The sequence below is a fragment of the Chlorocebus sabaeus genome, chromosome 25 (assembly GCF_047675955.1).
Source record: "Chlorocebus sabaeus isolate Y175 chromosome 25, mChlSab1.0.hap1, whole genome shotgun sequence".
NCBI lineage: Eukaryota > Metazoa > Chordata > Mammalia > Primates > Cercopithecidae > Chlorocebus > Chlorocebus sabaeus.
In genome coordinates, this window is record NC_132928.1 from 26,664,940 (window position 1) to 26,675,958 (window position 11,019).

An 11,019-nucleotide genomic window follows, 5' to 3' on the forward strand; every position below is an offset into this window, starting at 1 on the left:
ACATCTTGAATTCACTTAGCACCCACTTGAATTTTAGGGTTTCAGTCACACTAGTCCTTTTTTCCATTTGATTTGAATTATGGCATGTGATATAAACAGCTATGCAGAAGGCCTGCAAAACTGCAACAATCCTGATGCTTCCAGAGTAAAAGGGAAGAGCAACCACATGAGGAAGTTATTTTCCTTAAAGATACCTGCCAACTTTGGCAGATGGATTGCGCCTGCTAATTAAACCACAGCCTATAAAACATGGCTTTTCCTATCAGGAATAAATCCAGGGGAGGGTGAAGGACTGATGGCTCCCATGCTGTCTTCAGTGCTAATGAGTTTCAGACCTACTTCACAAGTAGTTCATACACTGAAGCTACGATGGAATGTTCTACAGAAAGATCAACATGTAAAACTTAGAGCTCCTTTTTCACTCTTTTCACAATCGTACACTTTCACGTGCTCACATATATACACAGAGATACCCCTAATTTGGTGGTTCATCTTATTTTTTCAAGCTCCCATAATTGGCAACCAGCTACTTAGTCATCTAACCCAGGAAAACCAGCAGTTGCTTTGTGTCACCCCCATCACAACACAGACATCCAGCTAGTTTCTGAGTTCTGTACAATTTTAATTGATCCAAGTCCATTCCCCTATCTTTGTTCCCTCTGCTAGCTTCAGGGCCTTTCTCAGCTAGACTCAAGGTAATAGCCACTGATATCCTTACCTCTACTCTTTTTCCTCTCTTCAATCTATTCTCTCCATTTAGTCATAGGTTGTCTCTCTGAAGCACAGATAGGATCATTACAGTACTTAACATCAGACAGTAAATATCGAACAGTTATTTCTGGCCTAAAATTCTACAGATTCCCATTGTTCATGTTATTAATGTTAAATTCCTTAGCATGACATTAAATCCATGGAGCTCTGAGTCCACGCTACCTTCCTGATCTTACCTACCTCTACTACCGCTTCTCCCCAGGTGTAATGTGGATCAGCCACAGTGGTCTACTAACCATTCCTAAATTTGTTCTCACCTTTGTTCATATATAATACTGTTCTGTCTGAAATAATCTTGCCTTCCTGACAATCCTAGTTAATTAAGAGCAGCGGCTTTAGAGTTATGCTGCAACCTTTCTGATCTTTACTTTTCTCATTTCGTGCACAAGAGTGCCGATTCCGTAAGGAAACTGTGATGATTTAGTAAGTTTCTAAAGGCGCTTTGACATTTTGCCGCATAGTAAATGGTCACAATGAGTAGAAGAGACCAGCAATTAAAGCTTCCACGCATCTTTTTCCAATACCGAAAAGATACATGCCCCTCTAAGTAGTTTAAGAAGCTAATGTGGCTAAAACTTGATGGGAAGTCCGACCCAGATTACCTTCACATTGCCTCCAATAATGTCCCCATTCATTCAGGAGACTAAATTCAGATCTCAGAAAACTAAACAAGTCAACAGGTTTTAATATTAAGTGAAGCCCAGTGGCCAGGTGGGTATGGAGATATGTCACTGGTCCCAAGAAGTGTCCCTGTCACAAAGCCTGCCGACACCTAGCCACTCAGGTTAGGCAATGAATGAAGGCGCTTGCGCAGTAGAATCCAGAGCGGGGAAGCGGGCGCCTGCGCAGAGACGTGGTGACCGTCCGCTTCACGCCAAGCCGCGCCAGCGCAGTGAAGAACGAGCCCGCAGAAACAGCGCCTGCGCAGCCGTGGCTGAGGAGCCTGTTCCGGCAGCGGCAATGGAACCAGCGGAGCAGCTGAGCGAGTTAGTGTCAGCCGAGGGCCGAAACCGGAAGGCGGTGCTGTGCCAGCGTTGCGGCTCCCGGGTGCTGCAGCCAGGGACCGCTCTCTTCTCTCGCCGACAGGTAGGGAGGCAGGTTGGAGTCCGTTTATACCCGCAGTCTTCCGGACGAGCTGCCGCGGGCAGTACCTGAACCCCGGCTCCTCAATTTCCGGAGACCGCGCCCTCCTCGCGCGGCCTTAAGCCCCGCCCCTCGGGCCTCCGCTCGGCGAGGCTCCGCCCCTGGGGCCGCCGGAGGCAAGGGAGGGAACGTGGTCCCGCCCCGGCGTCTTTTGCCGCGGGAACCCTTCCCTGGGCCACCTGGCCCACCGCCCCTGGAGCGGCTTCGAGCGCGGGCCGTGCGCCCCGCCGCCGTCCAGGGCCGCTGCTTCGCGGGCGCGTGGAAGGGAGGCGCCCCATTCCGGCTTCCGGAGCTCCCGCCGGCTTGCAGGACCCGGCAGGTACCTCTCGGCCGCGGCTCACCGCGAGTGTGGCCGGGTTCCTGTCCCACTTCATACCCACCCGCCAGTCCTGAATTCACCGTCTTATTTATGACAGACAACTGTCTGCTCCACAGAGGAGCCCCAGAAACAACTGGTGTAGGGGACGCGGCAAAATAACCCTGGTAACCAATCCACTTTACCGAGGCACTGGAAGCCTCTGGTTTTCCAGATGAATCATATTTGAAGTGCTTAGATCCCTGACGTCCTGGAAGTAAATTTCGAAGAAAAACTATTTCCCGTCAGTTTAGGGATTTTAATAACCTTCCTACCACCATCATCGCAAGTGAGAACGTTGAAAAAAAATTTTATTTCAGTAAACTCTGTGTTGAAGTGCAAATGTGTTATTTCAACCATAGGAACATCCTATCATTCAAAATTATTTCTAAAAATATGCAGACCATTTTATTATTCCATGTGGTTGAACAGATCGTGAAGTGAACAGATTGTGAAGTGTTGAACAGATCGTGAAGAAGACAGAGACTCCATCTCAAAAAAAAAAAAAAAAAAGTTAACCTCCATGAGATGCAGGTTGCTTATTGTGTAAAATAGGGGTGTGCAGTCTTTTGGCTTCCCTGAGCCATATTGGAAGGTTTGTCTTGGGCCACACAAAATATACTAACGATAGCTGATGAACTAAAAAAAAAAAAATTGCAAAAAAAAATCTCATAATGTTTTAAGAAAGTTTCCAAATTTGTGTTGGGCGCATTCAAAGCCGTTCTGAGCCGTATACCGGCCGCGGGTTGGACAAGCTTGTTGTAAAATGAAGATGATGATAGATGGAAGAATTTATATAAAAGCACTTAGCACTGTGCCTAGTATGTAGCCCATAATATAGGTTAATTCCCATCTTTTCCATGGCAAGGTTTTGTCTAATTTTATAAACTGACATAAATTGAGAGACTTCTAAATGGAGTTTATAGTTTGTTTTAAAATTCTTCATTTTTTTTTCTTAAAAAAAAAAACAAAAAACATAGCCCACGCCTGTAATCCCAGTTCTTTGGGAAGCTGAGTTGGGCGGATCACTTGAGGTCAGGAGTTCAACACTGGCTTGGCGGACATGGTGAAATCCCATCTCTACTAAAAATACAAAAATTATCTGGGCGTGTTGGTGGGCACCTGTAATCCCAGCTACTCAGGAGCCTGAGGCACAAGAATCGCTTGAACCCAGGAGGCAGAGGTTGCAGTAGGCCAAGATTGCACCACTGCACTCCAGCCTGGGTGACAGAGCAAGAGTCCATCTCAAAAAACAAAACAACAACAACAACTGGAAAAAAAAAAAAAAAAAGAAAAAACATAGACGCACTCACTGTATTGGTCTCCAACTCGTGGGCTCAAGTGATTCATCCACCTTGGCCTCCCAAAGTGGTGGGATTACAGGTATGAGCCACCGGGCCTGGCCAGGATCTTTCTTTTGTTTTGTTTCGTTTTGTTTTTGAGAGGAGTCTCACTCTTGTCTAGGCTGGAGTGTAGTGGCACGATCTCAGCTCACTGCAACCTCTGCCTCCCGGGTTCAAGTGATTGTCCTGCCTCAGCTTCCCAAGTAGCTGGGATTACAAGTGCATGCCACCATGCCCAGCTAATTTTTGTGTTTTTAGTAGAGATGGGGTTTCAGCATGTAGGCCAGGTGAGCTGCTGCGCCCCACAGGACCTACCTTCTGCCCTGCCCTCCCTTCCCCTCCCCCTCCCCTCCCGTCCTCTCCCTTGCCCTCCCCTCCGTTCCCCCCTTCCCTTCTCCCCTTCCCTTCTCCCCTCCTCTTCCCTCCCCATTCCCTGTCGTGCTCTGTCACAAGCATGGCTCACTGCAGCTTCCAACCAGCCAAAATTCTTTTTTTTTTTTTTTTTTTTTTTGAGACGGAGTCTTGCTCTGTCACCCAGGCTGGAGTGCAGTGGCCGGATCTCAGCTCACTGCAAGCTCCGCTTCCCGGGTCTACGCCATTCTCCTGCCTCAGCCTCCCGAGTAGCTGGGACTACAGGCGCCCACCACCTCGCCCGGCTAGTTTTTTGTATTTTTTTAGTAGAGACAGGGTTTCACCGTGTTAGTCAGGCTGGTCTCGATCTCCTGACCTTGTGATCCGCCCGTCTCGGCCTCCCAAAGTGCTGGGATTACAGGCTTGAGCCACCGCGCCCGGCCTCAAAATTCTTAATTCTTGTTTGATACTATTTTAAACTGATCTGCCAAAAACTGTGTGAGCGAATTAAATTATATATGTTACATTTATTTTTGTTTCTCAACTAACACAGTGGCCCCTATTCTAGAAAGAGGCCTAAGAATTTTCTTTAATGCATTTTGTGTGTTTTAAAATGTTTTCCCTCTTTTAAAAACGCAAAAAGATGTTTTTTGTTGTTGTTGTTGTGTTTTTTAACAATGGCTTTAGTATTTCTGGAAATTTCCTATTTCTTGAGAAAGAATTGTTGGAAGAATCCTATCCCTTTTTCTGGACTCGAACAACTCAGCTGTAATCCAACCCAGTGTTCTCCTTACTCTCAGTCCTAATTGTTTTCTCCTTTCTTTTCTCAAATACTAATTTCAGCAAAAATATAACTTCTAGGACGTGATGTAAATAGAAGGTAGAAAATTTCATGGAAGATTCTAACCAGTTATTTATTAGTCCTTTCCCTGCTCTGTGTCACACATTTTAAGGTGGGGAAAAACAGTTCCATCCTTAGAACAGGCAGCTTCTGAGATGCCGAGCTCCTTAACTAAAGCTTTGGGGTAAACCCCGTAAAGGTTTGGGGTAGCTCTTTTTTTTGTCATCACTGTGACATATTGCAGATAAACCACCATTAGGGCAATTACAACAGGGCTGTTAATCATCTCCGCAGGTGTTAAAGGAGCACTCTCAGCCCTTAAGGAGAAAGGTATGTAGGGAGTCTGGTTAGAGGTGGCCTACAGCTTTCTCTCTCACTCCACCCAGTGGAATAGCCTAGTAGCCTGCAGATGGGAACAACTGGAGAACTAGACTGCCAGTCCTACCTTTGAGGTGATCCAGGGCCTAGCACTTACTGTATCTTATGTTCCAGAGTACTTTAGTCTAAAGCAGTGTGCTTCTCGATTCCTCCCACACCCCCAGACCTCCAGAGGACATTTAGCAATATCTGGAGACATTTTTGGTTGTCAGAATGAGGGAGGTGTGCTACTGGCATCTAGTGGGTAGAAGCCAGGGATGCTCTCTTACTCCGTCTCAAAACAAAAAAAACAAAAAAAAGGCTGGAGTGCAGTGGCACAATCTCTGCTCACCTAATCTCTGCCTCCCGGGTTCAAGCAATTCTCCAGCCTCAGCCTCCCAAGTAGCTGGGATTACAGGTGCCCCCACCATGCCCAGCTAATGTTTTGCATTTTTTAATAGAGATGGGGGTTTCACCATGTTGGCCAGGCTGGTCTTGAACTCCTGACCTCAGATGATCCGGCCACCTCAGCCTCCCAAAGTGCTGGGATTACAGGTGTGAGCCACTGTGCCCAGCCCAAACAGTGATGTATTTTGCTCAGGAATTTAGGGGTCGACTAGGTTTAGCCAGGCAGTTCTCACTGGGGGTCTCTGATGTGATGGCAGTCAGAAAGGTCATTCCGTCACGCGTCTGCCTGTGGGCTGGGAGGGCTCACACACCTGAGCACTGGAACAGGACTTGGGGCCACCTCTGTCCCTACATGGACCCCCCGCCCCCAAAGCCTGATCTCCACATGGCATCCTCAGGATAGCCGGAGTTATGACACAGTGACTGAAGGCTCCCAGCACAAGTGTCCCATGAGAAATGGCAAAAGTTGCATGCCATTTTCTAACCAGCCTGTCACTACCACCACATACATTCATCAAGCAATCACCATGGCCTGGCCAGACCAAAGGAGAGGAGTATGGACTCCACTCTAGGTGGAAGGATTATCAGAGAATTTTCGGATGTGTTTTGAAACCACCACAAGTAACTCCCAGAAGGGAAAAAATTACGAAAAAGTTAACAGAAGTGTACTCTGTATTGTAACAGTTTTTATTCTCATCTATATTATAGCATGCTTGCCAAGTTTTCTATAATGAAAATGTATTTTTACAATGAGAAAGGGAGTATTTTGTTTTTAAAAGGGTGCTGTTAGTAGTTTATCAGCAATCTCACTGAGTTGTGGTGTTCTGTCTGTTTCTAAAGAGGCTCTCCAGGATTCGCTGGGGTCCTGACAGAACAAAGGTAACCCATCTGGTCAGGGATCTCACTGGCAACTTCACACCAAGTTGAGTTTGCCTCAAATCACTAATTTTTTTGTTGCCACTCCCAGTAGCCTATCCAGAAAGCCTCATTATATGCCAGGTGTTATAGCTATCTCCTGGCCCTAGCAGTTGTCCTTGGCATTGCAGTAAATAGGTTGAGATCCAGGCAGAGATGCACATACATATGCATATATATGGGTATACTCTTGTGGGCCTGACTTAGAGGGTCTAAGTTGAAATGGGAATGTTGAGGAATAGAGCAAACAGGACCCAATATGATGTCTTGAATGGATTGTTAATTATGGTAGTACCTTTAAATCACAGATCAAAGGAGAGACAACTGGACAGGTAACGCTTTGTGCCACAAATGGTAACTGAGAGAGGGAAGGTGGTGGTCTTTTGTTGGGCACCTCCTGAACACTAATGCTTTAGTCAGTTTTCCTTTTGTGTTGTTGGACACATCAAATTCTTGGTTGATTGGTTAGATGTCTTAACTAGTCCACTGAAGTTTACTCAGTCATCTATGTGAAGATGTGTGAGATTTCATTCCTACAGTAGAGGGGATAAGACAGAAATATATATAGGAAAATTGAGGCCCACAGAAAGTTACAGATGGGACCGGAATTCAGGTTTCCCAGTTCCTTAATTTTGATTCCTAACTCTCTTTGCCTCTACTTGTTCCTGTTTTTGTTTAAGGGAGAACAAAGTGTTAAGGACACCTTGAACATGAGGCATAAAGAATGAGTGGAGTAGCAGTATTACACAGTGGCTTGCACTGTAACCCCAGTTACTTGGGAGACTGAGGCTGGAGGATTGCTTGAGCCCAGGAGTTCAAACCCAGCCTGGGCAATGTGGAGAAACCCCGTCTTTAATTACAGAAAACCAAAAAAGTATATCATGGGGTGGGAAATGGGAAATAAGTGACATGACAGCAGCCGTATGAGGAGCAGAGGGGTAGCAAACTTGGCTGGCATGATACCTTGCAGTAGTCTGGAACAGCTAAGAGTATATACACTATCCATATGGAAGAAATTAAAGCAATTTTGTGTGTGCCAGAGGCCTTCTCCTAATAATTGAGAAGTCATATAGGTTGGCGGGTACAAGCATCTTAGAGCTGATAATTCCAAATTGTAGAACTAGATTTTCTTTTTATAAGATAAATCTAGTATATCTCTAACAGTGATGGAATAGATCAAAGCCAGATATTCTATGCTCATTCTCTTAACAAATCATTGAGATCCTGCTGTATACCAGTTGCTATTTTTTAATAGAGATGGGGGTTTCACCATGTTGGCCAGGCTGGTCTTGAACTCCTGACCTCAGATGATCCGGCCACCTCAGCCTCCCAAAGTGCTGGGATTACAGGTGTGAGCCACTGTGCCCAGCCCAAACAGTGATGTATTTTGCTCAGGAATTTAGGGGTCGACTAGGTTTAGCCAGGCAGTTCTCACTGGGGGTCTCTGATGTGATGGCAGTCAGAAAGGTCATTCCGTCACGCGTCTGCCTGTGGGCTGGGAGGGCTCACACACCTGAGCACTGGAACAGGACTTGGGGCCACCTCTGTCCCTACATGGACCCCCCGCCCCCAAAGCCTGATCTCCACATGGCATCCTCAGGATAGCCGGACTTATGACACAGTGACTGAAGGCTCCCAGCACAAGAGATCCCAGCACTAGAGCACTAGAGATCAAGTAATGAACAAGGTAAGCTCCTTGCTTTCCAGGAGCTGATATTCTAGTGGAGGTAGACACGTGGTAAATGAGCCTATAAATTAATACAGTAATTTCAGAAAATAAGCAATAAGTAAACAAGTAGGAGTGGCATGATGAAGAGACTTCCAGGGGAAATGAATGTGTTCATTATCTTGATTATGATAATGGTTTCACTGGTATACATGTGCTAAAGTGAAATAAACTGTGCGTTTTACTTTATTACTTTTTGAGACAGGATCTCTGTCACCCAGGTTGGAGTACAGTGGCATGATCGTGGCTCACTGCAATCTCAATCTCCCCGGCTCAAGTGAGCCTCCCACCTCAGCCTCCTGAGTAGCTGGGACTACAGACACTTGCCACCATGCCCAGCTAATTTTTTTTTTTTTTTTTTTGAGATAGAGTCTCGCTCTGTTGCCCAGTCTGGAGAGCAGTGGTGCAATCTCAGCTCACTGCAGCCTCAACAACCTCCTGGGCTCAAGTGATCCTCTTACCTCAGCCCTGTGAGTAGCTGGGACTACAGGTGTGCACCACCACAGCCAACTAATTCTTGTGTTTTTTTGTAGAGATAGGGGTCTCACTACGTTGCCTAGGCTGGTCTTGAACTCCTGAGCTCAGCCGATCCTCCTGCTTCAGCCTCCCAAAGTGCTGGGATTACAGGCATGTACCACTGCGCCCAGCCCTGGCTTATTTTTTCAAATTGCTTTTTGTACAGACTAGGTCTCATTGTGTTGCCCAGGCTGATGTGCATTTAAAATACGTGCAGTTCATATGTCAGTTTTACCTCAAGCTATTAAAAAAATATATATAGTGAGCAGTAAGTAAAGCTAATTCAGGTTGTTTGGTTAGATAAGACCTCCTAAGAAGGCTACATGTGAGCTGACTGCCGAGGAGCAGCTAGCCATGCCAAGATCTGAGGGCAGAACAAACTAATGCTGTTTGAGGAAGGCAAGAAAGCCAGTGTGTCTGAAGCATAATGAGCCACGGAAACTAGGACCATGTGGGGCCCATGTTGAGGACAGCAGTGAGACCAAGTTCCCAGACCACCCAGCTGGTGCCCCTCTTTCATTTCTCTTAAGAATCAGGTTCACGCCTATAATCCCAGCACTTTGGGAGGCCGAGGCAAGCAGGTCACGAGGTCAGGAGATCGAGACCATCCTGGCTAACAGTGAAACCCCATGTCTACTAAAAAAAAATACAAAAAATTAGCCGGACTTGGTGGTGGGCGCCTGTAGTCCCAGCTAGTCGGGAGGCTGAGGCAGAAGAATGGCGTGAACCCGGGAGGCAGAGGTTGCAGTGAGCTGAGATCACGCCACTGCACTCCAGCCTGGGCAACAGTGGGAGAATCTGTCTCAAAAAAGAAAAAAAAAAGAATCAGGGCAGAGACCAGAGGCAAAGAAGAGCCACCCAGCATTATCGTCTACAGCTTAACGAGACAGCTTCTCTTTTTTAGTTTGTCATTCCTGCTAGGGAGCAATGTGAAGTGTACCTAGAATGGGGGTGTTGATGGAACTGGGCCAGTTCAACTTCTGCATTCTTTATGTTCTCTCCCACTGCAGCTTTTCCTTCCCTCCATGAGAAAGAAGCCAGCTCTGTCTGACGGCAGCAATCCTGATGGTGATCTCCTCCAGGAACACTGGCTGGTTGAGGACATGTTCATTTTTGAGAATGTGGGCTTCACCAAGGACGTGGGCAACATCAAGTTTCTGGTCTGTGCAGACTGTGAAATTGGACCAATTGGTTGGCATTGCCTAGATGACAAGAACAGTTTCTATGTGGCCTTGGAACGAGTTTCCCATGAGTAACTGAGGGGAAGGGTACCCAGCTCCACCTCCAAAGATAAACCTGCTCCCCACAAGAACTGGCCTTTAATGTGGTCTAACTGTTCTGCTGCCTTCTTCTCTGTGCTAATATAAATACTGAGTACCAGCATGTCCACTTGAACATGCAGAGGGTTAATCCTGCTTCCTAAAGCCTCACATACATGCCTCCTGCCTAGTTCACTTTGCATCACATTTCCTAAGCTCCTTTTTCCCCCAGTTTTGGGACACTGCTTACCTCCACAAATCTCATCTCTTCCCTCGCATTCTGCCTAGGCTCTGTTTTGCCCAGGGGCTCCCTCTTTTTCTTGCTCTAGAAGAGCAGTATTCAGCCGTTTAGCTATGACGACCCGTAACAAAAGATGCTTATGTACTAATAGTTGAAAGTCTGCCTTTTTTTCATTCAAGAAGGCATACAAATATCTGAGAGTGACTTTGTTGTATAGCTACCCTTGTGATCTGCAGTAATTTAATCATTCTAAAAGTAAAGCATTTACAAAACTCAGTATTTAAACCACTAACCAGAAACATTACTTGGGATGCATCTCCAGTACCATGTTTGAGCGCCTCTGCTCTAGATTGAGAATGACATTTTATTGTGAAGATGGGTGTGGTCCCTCTTCCTTTGAAATCTTAGGGTTTCTTTTTATATTAACTCCCCTCTGCTACAGCCTAGAAGCTGAGAAGCAGATTTTTAACCCCATCTGGCAGCCAGAGGAAAACCCAGCCCTGGCTGTTTACCCAGGCTCTCTTGGAATGAGAGTGGAGGGTGTAGGATATGAGGGTTAGGCCTTTGCCAGATTACATACAAGTTTATAATTCGCTTTCTCTGGACGGGTAACTTTCTTCCTTTGTTCATAGGCAAGAACTTCTTTAATGGATAGTATCACTTACTGAACCTACTAGGCATGGTCCTCATGGAGTTTTGGTTCAACTGGAATCTCTGTGCCAACCCAGGATACAAACTTCTATCCAGATGCCTCTATTGCCATAGCTCCGGGGCTGCTCCAACAGTTTTATAT

At 46.2% G+C, this 11,019-nt stretch overlaps 1 protein-coding gene across 1 annotated transcript; it reads left to right on the forward strand.

The window, feature by feature from the left end:
* The first annotated feature begins 1,596 nt into the window (after window positions 1–1,596).
* On the forward strand, window positions 1,597–10,502 carry RABIF (RAB interacting factor). The gene is made up of 2 exons (XM_007988913.3): window positions 1,597–1,857; window positions 9,737–10,502. Exons 1-2 carry the CDS (start codon window positions 1,732–1,734, stop codon window positions 9,980–9,982), a joined length of 372 nt encoding a protein of 123 aa, XP_007987104.3. The 5' UTR covers window positions 1,597–1,731; the 3' UTR covers window positions 9,983–10,502.
* The last annotated feature ends 517 nt before the right edge of the window (window positions 10,503–11,019 follow it).

Bases quoted from the DNA above. Each gene is read 5' to 3' on its own strand.
- RABIF (XM_007988913.3), top strand. From the start codon at position 1,732: ATGGAACCAGCGGAGCAGCTGAGCGAGTTAGTGTCAGCCGAGGGCCGA. The intron at 1,858-9,736 runs GTAGGGAGGCAG...CTCCCACTGCAG, and splicing joins CTCTCTTCTCTCGCCGACAG to CTTTTCCTTCCCTCCATGAG.